The 22,649-nt window shown below is 42.0% G+C and overlaps 1 protein-coding gene across 1 annotated transcript in view; it reads right to left on the bottom strand.

Moving 5' to 3' along the window:
- The window catches only part of ahr1a (aryl hydrocarbon receptor 1a), a 33,093-nt gene that overhangs the window by 6,764 nt on the left and 3,680 nt on the right, over positions 1 to 22,649 (bottom strand). The window contains exons 3-8 of the mRNA XM_045697243.1: positions 18,477 to 18,568; positions 16,153 to 16,242; positions 7,727 to 7,850; positions 4,784 to 4,911; positions 2,969 to 3,171; positions 2,179 to 2,288 (exon numbers count right to left, since the gene is read on the bottom strand). Coding sequence (XP_045553199.1) covers positions 2,179 to 2,288; positions 2,969 to 3,171; positions 4,784 to 4,911; positions 7,727 to 7,850; positions 16,153 to 16,242; positions 18,477 to 18,568 — 747 coding nt within the window. The remainder of the gene's footprint in view (positions 1 to 2,178; positions 2,289 to 2,968; positions 3,172 to 4,783; positions 4,912 to 7,726; positions 7,851 to 16,152; positions 16,243 to 18,476; positions 18,569 to 22,649) is intronic.

The raw sequence follows: 22,649 nt of genomic DNA, 5'->3' as shown, positions 1-22,649 counted from the left end.
GCCTATCTATCGGTAATCAAACAGTCAGAACCACGCACTAGTCCTATCTATCGGTAATCAAACAGTCAGAACCACGCACTAGGCCTATCTATCGGTAATCAAACAGTCAGAACCACGCACTAGTCCTATCTATCGGTAATCAAACAGTCAGAACCACGCACTAGTCCTATCTATCGGTAATCAAACAGTCAGAACCACGCACTAGGCCTATCTATCGATAATCAAACAGTCAGAACCACGCACTAGTCCTATCTATCGGTAATCAAACAGTCAGAACCACGCACTAGTCCTATCTATCGGTAATCAAACAGTCAGAACCACGCACTAGGCCTATCTATCGGTAATCAAACAGTCAGAACCACGCACTAGGCCTATCTATCGGTAATCAAACAGTCAGAACCACGCACTAGGCCTATCTATCGGTAATCAAACAGTCAGAACCACGCACTAGTCCTATCTATCGGTAATCAAACGGTCAGAACCACGCACTAGTCCTATCTATCGGTAATCAAACAGTCAGAACCACGCACTAGGCCTATCTATCGGTAATCAAACAGTCAGAACCACGCACTAGGCCTATCTATCGGTAATCAAAAGCTGTATCTCGTAATGGAATGATGTATCTTGCCATTTCTTGGCTTGCAATGTTTCGTAACTTCAGCAAAGCAGGGCTGGGCGCTATACCGTATTTGACGATATACCAGTATTGATGCAGGGACCGGTTTGGGTTTTTACTTTAGCTTCTATAACGGTATTTGAATGTTTGGTTTGTTAAATGTGATACGCCTTGTGTAACGTCTATTTTTATAGTTTACTTCACTACTTGAGTCATCTCTATCCACTCTCTCCATGCCGCTGTTCAGACAGACCTAGGCCTGCACCCTGTCACTCAAGGAGAGCATTCACTGTTCCTCAACCAGGCTGCATGGGCAATGCAGCACATGCAACAATGTTGATGACAACGATGCTGTTTTCACTTTGCTTCTTACTATAAACCCAATAGCGTTCTACAATTACACTTATTGGTTTGTGTTTCTTACATCTGCAAACAGCTAGTTTTGTCTTTTCTTAGCAATTTGTCCCTAAATCCTGTTAGCCGCTAATGCTAATCGTTAGCTAGCTAATAAATGTACTGAGTCAGAGGAAACATAATTAGCTATACAGCCTGATAATACCAGTGATGGTGTAGACCTAAATCAGCATGTTGTCTAAATCAGAGGAATACGCGAAGCAAGAATATGTTAGCTACATGAAGTAGCTAAGAGAGAACAGTCAATGTAGCCAAAGATTATAGGGTCCCCTAGGAAACACTTAACACTTTCTACCCTGTCACAATAACTCTTCCCTGGCATTTTCATTCGTTGTCATGTCAAACACTGAATTCAAATTGACCACTATTATATTCTAACTATAGAATTAGAATAATCCTATTTCCATGATGCCAACAGTTCACTCATTTGTTTTGGTTGAAGTTGAATTGAACAGTATAAACCAATCAGAATGGAGAAAGACCCATTGAAATCACTTAGAATGTATGTGTTGCCACCCTAGGGTCACACTACTCAAAGAAAACTTTTATTATTCAAAAACATCAATTATCGTCATACCGTACAATTTAAAAAAAAATACCCTGATATGATATTTTGCCCATATCACCCAGCCTTACCTATCACCAATGAATAGGCTAGGATATCCTACACACAACAGACCGAAGACTGAACAAACAATTGCGTCATTAATAAAGAGCAGGCGAGCCAGCGTGAGGGGGAGAGGAGAATAACACTTTAACTGCACTGTGATTTTAGCGAAAAAACAAGGATTTTTCATAACGTTAAGGATCCCAATTTTGCATAAAAGTTTGAATGTTTAAACGTTCACACCTCTGCTTGTCACTAAAATTCACTAAATCAAATTGCAATCAGGGATTAATAAAGCGCAGTCTTGTTTTATCATCTTATCTTAAAGCACCATTCATTTTTTAGAAGTTGTAGGAATGAATCTGTTCAGAAAGTCCCCTCAGGACACTGGCTGTAGAATGAACTACTCAACATGTAGAATGTGCAACTCAACATGCAGTACACTATGCAGTGAGCGCTGCACGTTTTTTTATCTCAGTCTGTCAGTCTCCATGAACTACACTACATAACAGGACTGTGTGCAGCAGGAGAGCAGTCTTACTCCTCATGTGGTTCTCAGCACAGTGCAGCATGTCAGCAGCATGGATGAACTGGTATCCTGAGCCACAGTTGCACAGCTCAGCCTCAGTGTAACCCAGTACCATCATCCCTCTGTACAGGAGGACAGGACAAACACAGAAAGCACAATGAAAACATGATCAAAACATGTCTCTTCCTTACTTCTCAATAGATCACACTTGTGATCTAACCGCATAATTAATCAATAAGGCACGAGGGGGTGTGGTATATGGCCAATATACCACGTCTAAGGGCTGTTCTTAGGCACGACGCAAAGCGCAGTGCCTGGATACAGCCCATAGCCGTGGTATATTGGCCATGTGCCTTATTGCTATTATAAAGTGGTTACCAATGTAATTAGAGCATTAAAAATATATGTTGTCATACCCGTGGTATACGGGCTGTCATACCACGGCTGTCAGCCAATCAGCATTCAGGGCTCGAACAACCCAGTTTATAATCTCAAAAATGTTGATTGCGCTGACGGTTCCACTTAAAATGTATAAATGATTAGGTTTATTTGACAGGGACCACATACAATTAAAACATACATCTCACAAGAAATGTGATGCATTGTACTAGATTTAACTAAATAGCTCGTTCACAACTCCAGTACCCGGGGAGGTGAACAATAAAATGACTTACCATTCAAACGGCAAGCTTTGAATTCAATGTAAAATATTGTAGTGAAGTGGTCATGTTCCCTATGTATTGAAGGTGCTTAGCAGCAGTAAGGCTCACTAGACAGGCCCACTGCTGTTATCGTCACTCACTTGGCATCGCAGGCAGTGGGGGTGAAGTCCAGCTTGTGCTTGGTCTTGAAGATTAAGTTCTTGGTGCGGATCTCCAGGATGGTGGGGGGCTGCAAGGGCGAGGCCAGGGCGAACAGAGCCAGCTGAGGCGGGATGGCCTTGCCCTCCTTGGTCCTCTCGCTCTGGCCATGGAGGAACTTTAGACGCCCCTGGATGTTCAGGGCCTGGAGAACGCAGAATAGCCATTAAACATAGTCAGGGCTGTGTCCCAAATGGCCCCCTATTCCACAGTGATGGTCGATTCAGACAGGAACATTGGTTAAATAAGATCCCATTAAACTGTTGGAAGAAGCGTCAAGATTATCAATGAGCTGGAGCTCTTTTTATTGAGTACACTTTTTTCTCCATGCAACTGGTAGCACCTTAAAGGAACTTCCTATTCATCATCAACATAGGTGAAAATAGCATCTATGTTCTGTAGTAAAAAATATGGAGGAAGATAAGTGTTCCCAATGACACCCTCGGTGCGCATCATGTGATTTTAACCAATTATGAGGAGGCATTACCTACTAATTGCCTCCTAATTGTCTACGAATTGGTTGATGTCATTGGAAACACATCTTCCTCACTTTTTTTACTACAGAACATAGAAACACGCCATTTTCACATATATTGATGTTGGGGTGGTGCTGGAGACGATGAATATGAAGTTGAATTTTCTTTTTAATGTTCCTTTAATAAGGTATGTAAGTGAAAGTTTACTTTCTAAAATGTGTAAATCTAAGTAACAGAAAAGACTGAAATAAGAACTCAATGGGTCTTTCTGATTTAATTATTATTATTTATTTTTATCCGTTTCCCTGCCTGTACAGAATTTGACACAGATTTGATTTGTGTTCAGGTCATCCAACACGGGTGTTATTTTTCTGCAGAGTTGAAAAGTTCAGAGGGAGAATTGAGGCTAGCCAGAGGACAAAGGCATAGTTAACCACGTCATTTCCCATATTAGATTTGAGAAATCAGTAAGTGACTTGTGACAGAGGATTTATTTAGCTCTGTAACAATCAGCCCACTCAGAAAAACTCAAACACCATCTATATTCTAAGAAAATCTAGAAAATGTAAATGAAATCAAATTAGATTTTCAAATAGACTTCTAGGAAAATGTCCATAAAATCTAACGAGATTGAAAATGTTTGATTTTATGGAAAAACTAGTAACATTTTTTAACTAGCCTAGTTAAAACACCAAATGGTCATTGATCAAATGGGCAAAGTCAATTTAATTTACCGTAATTTCCGGACTATAAGCCGCAACTTTTTTCCCACGCTTTGAACCTCGCGGCTTAAACAATGACGCGGCTAATATATGGATTTAATTATTCAGTGATTATAACTTGACATTCACAAAACTGTAGAGAAATGCAAAAACATTACAAAAAGTAGAGAATATTTTTGTGTTCTCAAAGCTTGACTGCAAACGCTATCTGTAGGATAATTTCCTGGTCTGGATAAGCAGTCTTTGGCCCCACCCTTCCCTGAACTCAAAGGGGAATTGGAGAAGCCTCACACTGATTCCCCCACTTCAGGGCAACACATATTTAAACCCCTTCCTGACACTCCACTCATCCTCAAAGAAAGTGACTTCAGTGGCTGTCATAATGCAATTACAATCTCAAGAGTATCAGCGAGAGATGAGTTGATTTCCATTGCGCTCTAGTACACTGTTTACAAGTAATCTTATAAAATAATTATTTTAAATGATTAGGGTTGAAAAATCCTTTCCTAAAATTCCCTACATTCTCCAGAAATTGCAAAGATTTCCTCCATGAACTTACTAGGAAGCCAGTGGAGTTGTCCAGGAGACATCTTAACCTGCAGACAAAGTTGCGTTCCAGGAAGGTGGAATTCTCTGGTGGGAGTGCCTCTGGCTTGTAGACTGTGACAGCCTGTGGCGAGACTGAATCTTCAAAGGCCAGAGAGGTGGGGGGGGGGGTCATAAAATTACACATACAGCACACTATAGCTATAATAATGAATTACAGGATGTCTAGAGAAAATAGTCTCTTCATATAGTAGACTAACTCCTAGCAGCGGCCCTCACCCCGAGCTGCAAACCTCACCCAGAGCTGCACACACTACAAACCAGAATGTTATGCCACATCTCATTAGCCATTTCCTACTGAGGAAAGACAGAATGCTAGGTAATACTCCCAAATGTAGATTTTATCTTATCCAGGGCTGGGCCTAGGTCAGGCTCACCCCAGCCAGGTGCCACTTCTGGTCCAAGGTGCTAAAACGCCCCTGGCTCACAGGGTACGGGGTCTCTCAGGGTGCAAGGTGAAACACTGCTCCACACTACGATATGGAGAGTGAATACAGTGACAGACTGTCTGGATAATATCAAAGGTAGAGGACTGGTAGGGAGCTGGTGGTTTACTATGATTGGTGTAACAGAGTTACGGTTACACGAGTAGGGCAAAGGACCCGTACAAAAAATATGGTTCTCCCCATGGAAACAACGTCGTTACTCGTATGACCAGAGAACGTGAAATACCCCTCGATTTTAGAAAGACAAGCTGAGTGGATAGGTAGAGGGTGTTTTATGGCTTTATAAAAGTGTTGAAAAAAAAGTGTTGACAGTGCTGAATAACATCTTAAACATGAACTCACTCATAAAAACAGCAGCTCTTCACTGTACTTGTTGACAGTCTCTCTAGTCATGATTTTGTTTCTCAGAGTAGTTTTGAAATATCACAGTAGTTGACTATCAACTTCACTGTGGGCTCGTGGAAGCTGTGACACAGTGATCTGAGATATCTGATTGGCCAGCGGTAGGCCTATAGGTACACTTGATTTGCTATCCGGACCTGCCAGGTAGGTGGAGTTTGTACCTTCAGACACATGAAATGGGAAAAAATAGGAATACTTCAACTACCCGGCGTGCAGGACAGCTGAATCAAGTGCACCTAAAACAAACATTGTAAAAGTAATACAAAAATAGGAACGCAAGGCTTTATTGTTGGGCTTTTTACAGAAATGTTTGGCGATCTACTAGGAAAGCCTTGGAGATGGACCAGTCGACTGCAATAGACCGGTTGGTGACCACTGGACTAGAACATCTAGGCCTACATTCCTGGCTGACACAGCAGAGATACTGTACATTCAAGGAGGTTTACTTTTCACAAGTGGTTATTTCCTTCTGTGGCTCTTTACTTCCTAGTAGATACCATGTTTCCCTGTGCTTCACCAGCATACATGGAGCTGCTGGGCTTAATGTCATATTAGAACATTAGGTAGCAGACACCCTAGGACTAATGTATATAATGAAGAACCTGCCAAAGCAGGGGGAGCTCAATTAATATAAGATCTGGTGCAAGATAGGTTAGATAGTGTGGATTGGAGAGTGACAGTCTATAAGAAACAGACGTGCTGGTACAAATTGCATGTCGGCTGTCTGTGTGGTGAAAAACTTGGAGGTACCGTCCCGTTCCAGCGCAGGTGAAAAATACAGCTTTACCTGAGACCAGCAGTCCAGTGTCAGGGGTGAGGGTAGGGTTGGAGGTTACCTGAGACCAGCTGTCCAGTGTCAGGGAGGAGGGTGGGGTTGGAGGTTACCTGAGACCAGCTGTCCAGTGTCAGGGAGGAGGGTGGGGTTGGAGGTTACCTGAGACCAGCTGTCCAGTGTCAGGGGTGAGGGTGGGGTTGGAGGTTACCTGAGACCAGCTGTCCAGTGTCAGGGGTGAGGGTGGGGTTGGAGGTTACCTGCGACCAGCTGTCCAGTGTCAGGGAGGAGGGTGGGGTTGGAGGTTACCTGAGACCAGCTGTCCAGTGTCAGGGGTGAGGGTGGAGGTTACCTGAGACCAGCTGTCCAGTGTCAGGGTTAAGGGTGGGGTTGGAGGTTACCTGAGACCAGCTGTCCAGTGTCAGGGGTGAGGGTGGGGTTGGAGGTTACCTGAGACCAGCTGTCCAGTGTCAGGGAGGAGGGTGGGGTTGGAGGTTACCTGAGACCAGCTGTCCAGTGTCAGGGATGAGGGTGGGGTTGGAGGTTACCTGAGACCAGCTGTCCAGTGTCAGGGAGGAGGGTGGGGTTGGAGGTTACCTGAGACCAGCTGTCCAGTGTCAGGGGTGAGAGTGGGGTTGGAGGTTACCTGAGACCAGCTGTCCAGTGTGAGGGGTGAGGGTGGGGTTGGAGGTTACCTGAGACCAGCTGTCCAGTGTCAGGGTTAAGGGTGGGGTTGGAGGTTACCTGAGACCAGCTGTCCAGTGTCAGGGGTGAGAGTGGGGTTGGAGGTTACCTGAGACCAGCTGTCCAGTGTGAGGGGTGAGGGTGGGGTTGGAGGTTACCTGAGACCAGCTGTCCAGTGTCAGGGTTAAGGGTGGGGTTGGAGGTTACCTGAGACCAGCTGTCCAGTGTCAGGGTTAAGGGTGGGGTTGGAGGTTACCTGAGACCAGCTGTCCAGTGTCAGGGAGGAGGGTGGGGTTGGAGGTTACCTGAGACCAGCTGTCCAGTGTGAGAGTGGGGTTGGAGGTTACCTGAGACCAGCTCTCCAGTGTCAGGGATGAGGGTGGGGTTGGAGGTTACCTGAGACCAGCTGTCCAGTGTCAGGGAGGAGGGTGGGGTTGGAGGTTACCTGAGACCAGCTGTCCAGTGTGAGGGAGGAGGGTGGGGTTGGAGGTTACCTGAGACCAGCTGTCCAGTGTCAGGGAGGAGGGTGGGGTTGGAGGTTACCTGAGACCAGCTGTCCAGTGTCAGGGGTGAGGGTGGGGTTGGAGGTTACCTGAGACCAGCTGTCCAGTGTGAGGGGTGAGGGTGGGGTTGAGGGCCCAGTGGAGCTGTCTCTGTAACTCTGCTCGGTCCTCCATATGAATGATGTCATAAACACTCTGATGGACGACGTCTGACTGAGGAGCAAAAACATCCACCATCATCAAAATACATGTCTATTAAACTACAAGAAAACAATGCAAACATTGACATTATTGTTGCTAGACAATACATTCTTCCTCTTCCCATCACTTATCTCATGGATGTTAGTCCTGACTTGTACTCTGCAAACATGCTCTGTACTGGGCCTTAGATTCCACCTGGGTTTAGTTCCGATACCCAAACGGACTTATTAGACTTGGTATTTGTTTAGGTCCTGGCTTTCGTTCATGTTGAGGAAATACCAGAGCAATCAACTTTGTCCGGTGTGACCGGAGAAATTCGCACGCAAACCGTTAGGTAACACAAATAATGATATTGACACTAGTAAATAAGCAGTGCTTACGCATTAGTCAGATGTTTTAACCCTATAAACTAATGACTAATGTTTCAAGTTTTAAAGTCACATGCACAAGTACAGTGAAATGCCTTTCGTGCAAGCCCTAACCCCAACAATGCAGTATTCAATACCAATGTAATACTAAAAATAAAAAATGGAGGAGGGTACCACTAGTTAATAGCACGAAGTGAATGTGGATGTGAGGTGAGTGATTATAGTGAATGTGGATGTGAAAGTTGTGTGAGTGTGGATAGTATTAAGCTAATTGAAATAACAACAGGATTTACATTTGGCTATTAAGCTAATTGAAATGTGGATAATATGTACTGAGTGAATGTGTGGAAGTGTGTGTGTTATTCTATATGTATGCAGAAAGACGATAGAGTCTATAGAGACCATAGCATTTATGACTATATAAACTATTGATAGTATGGATGCTGAGGGTCTATAGATACTATGGATGCTATAGGGACTGTGATGCTCAGGGACTATAGATGCTGTAGAGACTATGGGGACTGTAGAGGATCCGTGGCAGTGATACATATGACTGAAGAAAGATGGCGCTAGTCTTAGAGATTACCGAGTGTGTTTGGGAATAGTACTAAGTGAATGTGGATGTGAGAGTTGTGTAAGTGTGGAAAGGTTGTGTTGAGCTGATTGAAATTTGGATAAGAGTTTGAAATTGAGAATAAGAGATATTATTACTATTAAGTGCTGAGTGAATGAGAGCTGTCAGGGGACTGGCTCCAGTGTGAAAGAGGTAATGTGGGAGATTGCCGAGTACGTGTTTGAATGGATACCCCAACTTGTTCTGTGAGCAGAGTTTTTCGATCTATAACGTTTTCTACGGTTATTATATATGTATAGGAAGTAGCGGCAAGCTAGTCTTAGGAGAAGGCTAGAGTGAGGCCAGAGAGGCCTCACTGACAATTGTCTGTAGGCATTTATAAGGAGGTGTCTACGTGGTCAGAGATCCACTGAAACCATTGAAGTTACATATGGTTAATAACTATGAAGTGTCTACATGTGTCTGCAGCCACTACTCATGTGTGTAACGATAGTCTACATGGTCTGAGAACCACTGATAATAGCACAAGGTGTTATTGTAGGCATTTAGAGTCGTTGATGCACATGAGTGGTATGGATGTATGTAGGCATTTATGATCTGTAACGTTACATAGGGAATCTGTGAGAGATATGCTGTTAAATAGAACTAGTGTAAATATCTAAACCCATGTATGAATAGAACACTAGTCTAAAGGAGAAATTGGCGAAGAAAAGTATACTGGGTTACTAGAGATTTGATAGTAACAATGTGGAAAAATAATATTAATTATATACAACTTGCACACCCAAACGTAGACGTACGTAAGTGGTGTACAAAATAGAGAAATTAATAGTATAATGGGTTACTAGATTTGATAAAGTAACAAAAGTATAATTGGTTACTTGAGTTTAACTTGCTAGGTAGAGACTTATTATGGATAGAGCGCGCCATCTACAGCGCATTACATGTTCATCTTAAAATAGACATTTAATAAGTGTGAAGTCCTAGTTGAGGGAAACAGATATGGAGGTTAGTGAAAGTAAGAAAGTGAATGGTAATATGTGGCTTTCAGATAGCACTCTAATAATGCAATATCGTAGTAATTTGAAGAGTAAATGTTTCAAGATAAGGTCACATGACGAGCAGATGGATTGTGCATTGGGACTGATATTAAATTAGAGGCCACCATCTGGTGTTTGGGTTAGAGATAAGTTTCCTGTGGAACAATAGATAGCAGCCAGTACTAAATGAACTCAAACAGGCTGTAAGGGACACAGTGGGGAAATTTGGACCAGAGGTATGAATAAAACACATTTTTGACAAGTTAAATTATTATTACTCAATTGTATAGTTTGGGTAGCACAAATGATTTAGGTAAGGTAATGTCATCTAAAACAATATGTTTCCATTGCGTGGAACTGTGACCAGAATTGAAGTAGATTCAAGTAAATGTTTTTAGTAACAAATATTCAGCTGATAAGCCAGCACCAACTCTTTGAAGGTCCCAGCAGATTTGTTAAACAACAGGTTTCATATTTTGACAAGTTTATGTCCCAGGGACAGTTAGGACAGAATTGTATGTCAATGCAACAGGTCAAAAAGACTAAGATTACAAGAGATGGGCTCTAGGATTGTTTACTTTAGGTGCCTATTCAGCTTTACGGGACACTGTATCATCTGATGTGTCTGAAGTATAATTCTGTAAACACATGCTTTTGTCAAGACTTCCTGCCTAAGATGCAGTAAACTCGATTAACGATTAAGAATTTTTAGGACTGATTAAAATCTAACAGTGAAAACTAAGTACGTTTATTTTCTTTGTTCCAGGACAATTTAATTTTTTTTTTTTTTTACATGTTTACCAATGATTCTGTATCTCTCCCTTTGAAATGCTTTCTGAGGCAGGTGCCTTGGGAGTTAGTATAAAAGGTACCTGAATCCGGCTGTTAAAGGAGCCCCAAATGAAGTAAGACCTGGCCATTGTTTATTTTTACCTGTTTTTGAATATATGTTAGTGGTGTTATTCTCTTGATAAAGAAATGTAAAACCCAATGTAAACCTGATACACAAAATGTTTTAAATAATTGAAATATCTTGAAGTAATGTCTGAGGTACAGGGAAAGAAACACTCACTTACCCAATAGAGGTTATGTGGGACGTGACCGTCCCACCTGCGGAACACACTATTCAACAGCCAGTGAAATAGCAGGGCGGCAAATTCAAAACAACCAAAATCTCATAATTCAAATTTCTCACACATACAAGTATTATACACCATTTTATTGATAAGACTCTCGTTAATCCAACCACATTGTCCGATTTCAAAAAGGCTATACGGCGAAAGTAAAACATTAGATTATGTTAGAACACCACCTAAACAAGAAAAGCCACACAGCCATTTTCCAAGTAAGAGGCATCACAAAAAACAGAAATACAGCTAAAATTAAGCACTAACCTTTGATGATTTTCATCAGATGGCACTCATAGGACTTCATGTTACACAATATATGTATGTTTTGCATATTTATATCCCCAAATGTTTTTTTACATTGGCCCGTAATATTCAGAAATGTTTTTCCTTCAAAAACTTCCGGTGAATGAGCACATCAATTTATAGAAATACTCATCATAAAATATTAAACTGTTATTCGAAGAATTATAGATAAACATCTCCTTAATGCAACCGCTGTGACAGATTTCAAAAAAGCTTCACGGGGAAAGCACACTTTGCAATAATCTGAGTACGGCGCTCAGAAAACAACAGCAGGCAATACAGATACCTGCCATTTTGGAGTCATCTAAAATCATAAATAGCATTATAAATATTCACTTACCTTTGATGATCTTCATCAGAATGCACTCCCAGGAATCTTAGGTCCACAATAAATGCTGTTTTGTTCGATAAAGTCCAAAATGTATGTCCAAATACCTCCTTGTTGTTTGCGCGTTCAGTAAGCTACTCCAAATGTAGGAAGCGTGCTGAAAATTTCACGACGAAAAGTCAAAAAAGGTTCTATTTACGTACGTAGAAACATGTCAAACGATGTATAGCATCAATCTTTAGGGCCTTTTTAACATAAAACTTCAATAATATTCCAACCGGACAATTCCAATGTCTTGAAAAATGAATGTAATGGAACACAGCTACCTCTCACGTGAACACGCGCCAATGAACTTATGTCCTTTCTTGAGTCAACAACTTACAACCTTGTCTTTGTCTTGCTTCAATACAAATCTCACCAGATTGGGCCTGCTAGATGGTCGGGATTTCTCTCTAAGGATTAGCACTCAGATCGCTTGACCCTGTAACTCTGCGGTGAGATCGCCAAGATGATAGGGGAGTATAAGCCAATTTGGGGGGGAAATAGAATAAGAATAACAACTGTGTGTTGTTATTCTCTTTGACATTTGTCTTAGACATTTGTATTTCTACTTGCACATCCTCATCTGCACATATATCACTCCAGTATAAATTGCTAAATTGTATTTACTTCGCCACTATTGGCCTATTTATTGCCTTACCTCCTTACTTCATCTGCACACATTGTATACAGATTTTCTATTGTGTTATTGACTGTACATTTGTCGCACTGCTTTTTGTCGCACTGCTTTGCTTTATCTTGGCCAGGTCGCAGTTGTAAATGAGAACTTGTTCTCAACTGGCCTACCTGGTTAAATAAAGGTGAAATAAAAATAGAAAATTAAGAATATTGGTAGTAGTAATAATTTGTCATACAGTGAATAATTTGCCTGGATTTCCGGAATCAGATATGCCCTAAACTAAACGATTGTTCTGGCCTGTCCTCTCTCAAGGTTATGGTGAAGGTGACCAATGATGGTATCTAGATGCATAGAAGGTATAATTCGGCTGAGAACAGAGTGAATATCACCCCCACTAACCGGCTGAAGTAATGGCGACAATGGCGTTTACTACGGTCCTTCACCATCTGAGTCCGAGCCAGCAACCTGTACACAGCATCCAGTCGAAACTATCAACTGCCTTTTCTCTCATGCCTTTTCTCAGGAGTGCAACATGTGTCCATGTGGAGTGAGCATGGAGAGATCCCGTCCAAACTTCTCTCATGCTGCTGGAGTACTGGTAGGAAAATGGACAAGACATAATGGACTGGAAAGAACAGTGGCGGCTCAGGTGAGAGAAATCGGGACATGATCAAGGGCCATCCATTTTGAACATGTGCCATTGGGAGGACAAACTGAAAACGCCAGAAGAATGAGTGCCAGGGGGGGGGGGGGGGGGGGTAGTCAACCGTGGCCGTAATTAATTGAGGGTTATCCTAAAATTGTTTATTTGGGGTATCAGGTTGATTGTGGAGGTCTGCACACAGCAAATGTATAGTACTTTAGACTAGAAATGCATTGAGATAATCTGTCATTACCACAAATGAAGGCAGTGATGAAAAAAGTTAATGCTAGAAATATAAGATGAATATACTGTGTCAATGTAAATTCTGCCTGTATAGGGGTGTGCTAAATTGAGGGTCTTCAAATGTGAGTGAGAGAACCAACGTGAAGCATTAAGGGGGGACTGTCATTTTAAATTTGTGCTGGATAATTTTTCAATAATTCTAATTATGATTTGGAAAGGCTTCTAGAGACAAAGCTATGCCCAGAAAATGTGATGAGAGCCACTAGATTATAGCTTGGGCTAATCTCATTCGTATCAAGGTTGGTGTGAATCTGTTAATTTTTTTTTAACCTTTATTTAACTAGGCAAGTCAGTTAAGAACAAATTCTTATTTTCAATGACGGCCGAGGAACAGTGGGTTAACTGCCTTGTTCAGGGGCAGAACGAGAGATTTGTACCCTGTCAGCTCTGGGATTCGAACTTGCAACCTTTCGGTTACTAGCCCAACGCTCTAACCACTAGGCTACCCTGCCGCCTCAAACCCTAGGCTACCCTGCCGTTATAACACGTGTGCGCTCTCTTCCCTGTTAAATTCAATATGCATGTGCCCTAGACCAAATTCTGGAGATCTCTAGAAACGTAGATGCTAAAATAATTGTGTAAATTGGCCCTGCAAAACAGAGAGGCTTTTGACTATCTTTTGGTAGGTAAAGGGGGCACTTGTGCAATCATTGGCGATGAATGTTGTACTTTTGTCCCAGATCACTCTTCTAATATGACTGATCTCTCCGAATACATTGCCACTGTTGCTAAGAATAATTCCCCACAGAGTGGACGCCTGCAACTTGGTTGGAATCCCTGTTTGGAAGTTGGGGATCCCAAATTACCAAATGGGCTGCAGTGTACGTTTTTTTTCTTAGTTTGCCTAATTATGTTATTTAACATGCTGTGCATGTGTGTGTATTTTATACAAATTCACTCCCGTTAATAGAAGTATAACCTTTATTATGATGATAGTATTACCATACTAATTAGATTGTATAACCCAGAATGAAGGGTTTTAAATGATGAAGTGTCTGGTTTTGTGTGTGGATTTCCCTTACTTTAACCTGTTGGGGGTAGGGGGCAGTATTGACACGGCCGGATAAAAAACGTACCTGATTTATTCTGGTTACTACTCCTGCCCAGTAACTAGAATATGCATATAATTATTGGCTTTGGATAGAAAACACCCTAAAGTTTCTAAAACTGTTTGAATGGTGTCTGAGTATAACAGAACTCATATGGCAGGCAAAAACCTGAGAAAAATTCAACCAGGAAGTGGAGGATCTGAGAATTGTAGTTCTTTCTAGTCCCTTTCGAAACTACAGTATCTGTGGGGTTACGTTGCATTTCCTAAGGCTTCCATTGGCTGTCAAAAGCCTTCAGAAAGTTGTTTCAGCATTCTCCTGTCACTGGGCAGAGTATAGGAGCTCAGTTACTGAGTGGACTGCCTGGCAACAAAGGGGTTGGATATGCACGGTCCCGCGAGCGCGCTGTTCCTTCTTTTTCTCCTTGAATGAATACGCTATTGTCCGGTTGGAATATTATCGCAATTTTAAGTTAAAAATACCATAAAGATTGATTTTAAACAGCGTTTGTCATGCTTCTAAGTACGGTAATGGAACATTTTGACTTTTCGTCTCTGGTACCGTGGTCGTGCGTTATGTCTTTGGATAGTGCTCTGAACGCACAAACAAAATGGAGGTATTTGGCCATAAATATGGATTATTTAGAACAAAAACAACATTTCTTGTGGAAGTAGCAGTCCTGGGAGTGCATTCTGACAAAGACCAGCAAAGGTAAAATAATATTTCTAATACTAGTTCTGAGTATAGGTTGCCCCGAACTTGGCGGGTGTCTGTATAGCTCGCCGTGATGGCTGAGCTATGTACTCAGAATATTGAAAAATGTGCTTTCTCCGAAAAGCTATTTTAAAATCTGACACAGCGGTTTCATCCAGGAGTAGTCTATCTATAATTATTTAAATAATTGTTATATATTTTGTCAACGTTTATGATGACTATTTTTGTAAATTGATGTGCTCATTCACTGGAAGTTTTGGTGGGAATACATTTTCTGAACATCACGTGCCAATGTAAAATGCTGTTTTTGGATATAAATATGAACTTTATCGAACAAAACATACATGTATTGTGTAACATAATGTCCTAGGAGTGTCATCTGATGAAGATCGTCAAAAGGTTAGTGCTTCATTTAGCTGTGTTTTGGGTTTTATTGACATGTCCTTGCTTGGAAAATGGCTGTGTGATTATTTTTGTCTATGTACTCTCCTAACATAATCTAATGTTTTGCTTTCGCTGTAAAGCCTTTTTGAAATCGGACAATGTGGTTACATCAAGGAGAAGTGTATTTTTAAAATGGTGTAAAATAGTTGTGTGTTTGAGAAAGTTGAATGATGACATTTTGTTGTTTTTGAATTTGCCACCCTGATATTTCACTGGCTTTGTCCCGTAGCGTCCCACGTAGCCCATAGAAGTTAACAAGTTGTAGTTCTCCAATATGTCACTTGTTTTAGTATAGAAGGGTTTTTATAACGTTTGGAAAATGTGTGTGATGATTTATGCACCCTATTCATCATGTTAGCGGCAAACGATGTCCAAACTCCGAAGGTTTGCGCTAGCTACAGTATGTTTTTGCTTTCCTGGAAGGGTTGGCTGGAAGCTGAAGGGCGGTCCAATGTAAAACAACGATCATGATTCATTCAATTTGAAATATGGATATTCAACCAGCGTATGGTGCCGCCTTGAAGTCTGAGGGCACAACCCTTTCATTATTGATGCTTCATGCCTACACATCAAAGCAGCCATTCCAAACTCTGGAAGACACAGAGCTGATGTCAGCCAGACTACATTTATAGAACGCTAAAGAGAGACCATTTACTTGGTGAAAGCCCAGTTGTAGAGAGGTTAAACGAGCCTTTATCAGGTGAAAGCCCAGGTAAAGAGAAGTAAAAAGAGCCTTTACCTGGTGAAAGCCCAGGTAGTCCTGGATGGTGGAGGATGCATAAAAGATTGTGCCACCAGCCGTGACAACCAGAACAAAGCCATTCAACACCTGAGAGGAGAGTGGAATAGAACTGAATTAGTATATCTTTATACACTGAACAAAAATATAAACGCAACATGTAAAGTGATGATCCTATGTTTCATGAGCTGAAATAAAATCATCCGTGTTAGTGAGCATTTCTCCTTTGCCAAGATAATCCATCCACAAGTGTGGCATATCAAGAAGCAGATTAAACAGCATGATCATTACCCAGGTGCACCTTCTGCTGGGGACAATACAAGTCCACTTTAAAAAGGTGCAGTTTTGTCACACAACACAATGCCACAGATGTCTCAAGTTGAGGGAGCGTTGTAATTGGCATGCTGACTGCAGGAATGTCCACTTGAGCTGTTCCCAGATAAATTAAATGTTCATTTCTCTACCATAAACTGCCTCCGTCATTTTAGAGACTTTGGCAGTATGTTCAAGTGGGTGGGACTATGCCATCCCAGGCCTACCCATGGCTGCACCCCTGTCCAGTCATGTGAAATCCATAGATTAGGGCCTAATTAATTTATTTCAATTTACTGATTTCCTTATGTGAACTGTTATGCAGTAAAATCTTTGATATTGCGGCATTTATATTTTTGTTTAGTATAAATGTTTCCACACATCTAGACTACATGTGGTCATATGAAGTAGGCCTACAACTGTAAAGAGCAAACAGCAAAACCAAAGAGCAAAATGTCAAAGGAACTGAAAGGCCTATAGAGTTTTGTCTGTGTCCCAAATGGCACCCTATTCCCTATGTAGTGCAATACTTTTGGTCAAAACGTATGACTCAATAATCCATGCTTTCTGGGAATGTTCTAAAGTTATGGGCAGAGTTAGAATGTTGGCTGTCAGAAGAATTACAATGTAAATGTACTTTTAATCCGTCTGTCTGCATATTTCAAACATGGCATATGAGGGTGGGTTCTCTCACTGCACCCTCGTCATTCATCTTAAAAAAAACATGCTTAAAAGCTGGAAATCAACCAAAATTTGGGAAATGTACCTTTCCATTGTTGTTACCACAATGGAAAGGTAAAATTCTTTATTATCTAAATGTTGAAAGTGTGTGGGTGACTCAGAAACAAAATGGTGCAGTTTGAGGCCATGTGGCGAGAGTGATGCGGGCGCTGGAGATGGGGGTGTCTCGGCCAGTGTGATATAGTCGATGTTTGTGTGATGTTGTCGTTTGTATGTGTATGTTTTGTATTGTTTGAAAAAATAAAATCAACATTAAATTTTTTTTTTTAAGGATTAGGGTGCTTTTGGTCAAAAGTAGTGCACTATACAGGGGATAGCGTTCCATTTGGGAAGCAAACATTGTGTTTGTATCTACCCTATTTCATGTAGAGTCAGCTCAAGGTTCAGACACGCAACAGTATATGATTAACTCTGTAATTATTTGGACAGGAAAAGCTAACATGCCACATGGCCATGCATGGTGTGGTCAACTGCAGTTCATCTCAACTTAAACCAATAACTTTCCAATGTAAAAATAAAAACATTTAAAAAAGGGGCTAGTGGATGGCCCGTATTCACAAAGCGTCTCACAGTCGGCGTGCTGATCTAGAGTCAGGTCCGTCCTGTTAATGTAATCTTACTCATTAAGATCTAAAAAAGGACAAACTGATCCTAGATCAGCACTCCTACTCTGAGACGACAAAAATATGTTGTCCTTTGTTGTGTTTTATTGGGGTATGTACTGGCTGGTGCAATCAAATGTACCCTGTGTGGGATTAATAAAGTATTTACCTTATCACGAATACAGGCCCTGGAGTGCTATGGTAACAGACAGGGTGGCAACTGAACAGACCCCACTAACCTGTAGTAACAGACAGGGTGGCTACTGAACAGACCCCACTAACCTGTAGTAACAGACAGGGTGGCTACTGAACAGACCCCACTAACCTGTAGTAACAGACAGGGTGGCTACTGAACAGACCCCACTAACCTGTAGTAACAGACAGGGTGGCTACTGAACAGACCCCACTAACCTGTAGTAACAGACAGGGTGGCTACTGAACAGACCCCACTAACCTGTAGTAACAGACAGGGTGGCTACTGAACAGACCCCACTAACCTGTAGTAACAGACAGGGTGGCTACTGAACAGACCCCACTAACCTGTAGTAACAGACAGGGTGGCTACTGAACAGACCCCACTAACCTGTAGTAACAGACAGGGTGGCTACTGAACAGACCCCACTAACCTGTAGTAACAGACAGGGTGGCTACTGAACAGACCCCACTAACCTGTAGTAAGATCTCTCCCTCTGGAACGTGAAGTTCTTGCTTCTTCAGAACATTACTCTCTGGGCGCTGGGAGGCTGTGGATTGTAGGGTCACTGCAACACAATACAATAAAATCAAGATCAAGATTGCTGTACCATAGAGGATTTCCACCACACACTGAAGGACTGCAGAGGAACCAGTTACAGTGCATCACTACAGACAGAGACCCATTCACAATAATGTGAGATAGCGCCATTAGCGGTGTACACATTAGTCCTATTTTGTTCCTGTGGAAGAGAATTTGATGGGCATTTTAAATCAACCAAAGACAATAACGTTCTATTTGTGTGTACTGTGGTAGCCATATAGGCTAGTCAACGGCAAATCATCTTCAGATAGATTGTGCAGTGTGATGCCTTATGATTCAGTGTGATTAAGAGAACAGACCCCAACAGTGCTGGTCGGGCCCTATAGCCTAGCTACAGTAGGAGAGTTGTGTCAGTAGAACGTGGACAGGGAACTCAAAGTCCTCAGGGGCCAGAGTGGTGTCACTTTCTCCCCGTCCATAGTAAACACAGCTGATTAAACTCATTACATTTTAAACTTATGATCATGATTAGCTGATTATTGGAGTCAGGTGTGTTAGTTGAGGCTGGAGTAAACGTGTGACACCAATCAGGCCCCCGAGGACTGGAGTTGCCCATCCCCGCAGTAGAATGACGTCCTCTCTCAGGTAGTCCCATCGCCGCAGTAGGATAACTCAGGAAGTCTGCAACCACAATTATTTTCCCCCTTTTATTCATACAGGTAAGTCATTTAAGAATGTATTCTTATTTACAATGACGACCTGTCCACAATCTTGATTGTATTCTCATACGATGGCCAAAATAATCCCTCTCACATCAACCTACACCCATCCCCTTATCAGAGCCCAGTCAATGCTTCTCACTCATCTAAACAAGTCAAAGTTTAGTTGTTGGCTCATACTACAGACTATCAAACACTCAGCACCCCAAATGGCATCCTATTCCCTATATAGTGAACTACTTTTGACCAGAGCCCATGCCCTTGGCAAACGTAGTGCACTAAACAGGGAATAGAGTGGCATTTGGGATGCAGAAGACCACTGTTTTATAACCCTCCTCAGGAGTCTGTGGAGTCAAGAGTTCAACAAGTCTGTGCTAATATAGATTACTCAAGCAAACACCCCCCCCTCTCCCCTCCGCTTGGGAGTCTAGGAACTCTGCCGATGACACAAAGCACCGCAGCAGCACCGCAGCAGCACCGCAGCAGCACCGCAGCAGCACCGCAGCAGCACCGCAGCAGCACCGCAGCAGCACCACAACATAAAGGCCAGGAATCATAAAGGCCTGGCTGCTAGCAGGTCTCAGAGGAAACTAAAATAAGAGTAGAACATTTTATTCTGCTGGCTTTTTCCTCATGCAGGTCGAGCTAATTGAATTGTTGAGTCACTCAAAATATAAAGGGCTCCCCAAGGGAAGATCTTGCAAAAATTAAGGCTAAATGTTTATGTCTCAGACAGCTAGCCTACAAGTTCTAAGCAATACAATAAAATCAGTCTACATTTTTCAGCTTCCTTGCTTTATTTTGTGGTTGTGCAAATGTTGGATTGAATGCATAATTTAAAACACTTGCCCCCCCCCCCCCCCATCCCTGATACCTGTATAAATATTGGACAAGAAATTGTGCTTTCCTGTATTATACTTATAAAAAAATGTATTCTATTCTACTGAGCCATTTACTTTGTTCGTATTCTTACCCTTGATTATGTCTTCTTGTCAAGAAGGACCCTTTTAGGGTTGGGCAGTTTCAAGATATTCATATCGTCATACAGTCCTTCTCGCATACAGGGATACAGTGAGGGGAAAAAGTATTTGATCCCCTGCTGATTTTGTAGGTTTGCCCACTGACAAAGAAATGATCAGTCTATAATTTTAAATAGTAGGTTAATTTAAACAGTGACAGAATAACAAAAAAATCCAGAAAAACGCATGTCAAAAATGTTATAAAATGATTTGCATTTTAATGAGGGAAATAAGTACTTGACCCCTCTGCAAAATATGACTTAATACTTGGTGGCAAAACCCTTTTTGGCAATCACAGAGGTCAGACGTTTCTTGTAGTTGGCCACCAGGTTTGCACACATCTCAGGAGGGATCTTCTCCAAGTCATTAAGGTTTCGAGGCTGACGTTTGGCAACTCGAACCTTCAGCTCCCTCCACAGATTTTCTATGGGATTAAGGTCTGGAGACTGGCTAGGCCACTCCAGGACCTTAATGTGCTTCTTCTTGAGCCACTCCTTTGTTGCCTTGGCTGTGTGTTTTGGGTCATTGTCATGCTGGAATACCCATCCATGACCCATTTTCAATGCCCTGGCTGAGGGAAGGAGGTTCTCACCCAAGATTTGACGGTACATGGCCCCATCCATCGTCCCTTTGATGCGGTGAGGTTGTCCTGTCCCCTTAGCAGAAAAACACCCCCAAAGCATAATGTTTCCACCGCCATGTTTGACGGTGGGGATTGTGTTCTTGGGGTCATAGGCAGCATTCCTCCTCCTCCAAACACGGCGAGTTGAGTTGATACCAAAGAGCTCCATTTTGGTCTCATCTGACCACAACACTTTCACCCAGTTGTCCTCTGAATCATTCAGATGTTCATTGTGTTCTTTTGTGTTTCTTCCATTTGCGAATAATCGCACCAACTGTTGTCACCTTCTCACCAAGCTGCTTGGCGATGGTCTTGTAGCCCATTCCAGTCTTGTGTAGGTCTACAATCTTGTCCCTGACATCCTTGGAGAGCTCTTTGGTCTTGGCCATGGTGGAGAGTTTGGAATCTGATTGATTGATTGCTTCTGTGGACAGGTTACTTTTATACAGGTAACAAACTGAGATTAGGAGCCCTCCCTTTAAGAGTGTGCTCCTAATCTCAGCTCGTTACCTGTCTAAAAGACACCTGGGAGCCAGAAATCTTTCTGATTGAGAGTGGGTCAAATACTTATTTCCCTCATTAAAATGCAAATCAATTATAACATTTTTGACATGCATTTTTCTGGATTTTTTTGTTGTTATTCTGTCTCTCACTATTCAAATAAACCTACCATTAAAATTATAGACTGATCAATTCTTTGTCAGTGGGAAAACGTACAAAATCAGCAGGGGATCAAATACTTTTTTCCCCCTCACTGTATACAGTATTACAGGCTTATTAGCACACAAGGAGGCGCCAAAAAATTCAAAATAACAGGCGCCCATTAACTTCTCTAGGGTAGGGGGCAGTATTTTGACATAGGGGGAAGTATTTTGATATGAAAGGCGTGCCCAAATGCCAACAAAATTAGCACACAAATTTCAATGGAGGCGGCTAGCTAAATATTCTAATGAGCGCAAATGAAAATAAACGAATTTCAAAGACAGGCAACCCATCTCATAAAGTTACACATACATCAGTAGGCGCTACCGAATGTCATTTTTTTGTTGTTGACATTTCCAAGTGAATGTGAACGTGAGACATTGTGCAAATTAACAAAGTTTTGACACATGCTTGTCTGAAGGAAGAATAGTACTGGCTCTGGAGCAGCATGTGTAGGCTACATGCTGTGTCTGTGTGGAGTCTGGAATCGCTAGGGCAACGGCATGCCTGCTCTGCTCGGAGAATAGGGGGTAGGAGGATACGGCTGAGAACGGAGGAGAAAAAAACGCAAGGAAATGAAAAGATAGCAGTGCCAGCTGTACAGATAAAGCCCTTTGGATGAGTTGACTTCTCAAACACGGCAGAAAGCTAAAACAATATGATGACCCATCACCTTATTAATTCAGCCACTTAGATTAAGTAGCAAGTTAAACTTCGGGGTCACGTTTATGCAGAATTCTGAAAACTCTTAAGAAAGATCTTCCCGCGTTCTGTAAATGCAGATGTAAAATGGATCTCATTGTAATTTCTGCTCTGCATTAGACTAATTTCGTGCTTCAGTTGCACTTCTCCACTCAGATGAGAATTGAGGAATGGGCATCCTATCAGCAGACAGCGCTCTGACTGATGTGGAGCTACTGTTCTCCATCATTCTATCAGCAGACAGTGCTCAGATGTGGAGCTACTGTTCTCCATCATTCTATCAGCAGACAGCGCTCTGACTGACGTGGAGCTACTGTTCTCCATCATTCTATCAGCAGACAG

The sequence above is a fragment of the Salmo salar genome, chromosome ssa02 (genome assembly GCF_905237065.1).
Source record: "Salmo salar chromosome ssa02, Ssal_v3.1, whole genome shotgun sequence".
NCBI lineage: Eukaryota > Metazoa > Chordata > Actinopteri > Salmoniformes > Salmonidae > Salmo > Salmo salar.
The sequence above is the reverse complement of the archived record's forward strand: the minus strand, read 5'-3'. Positions and strand labels throughout refer to the sequence as shown.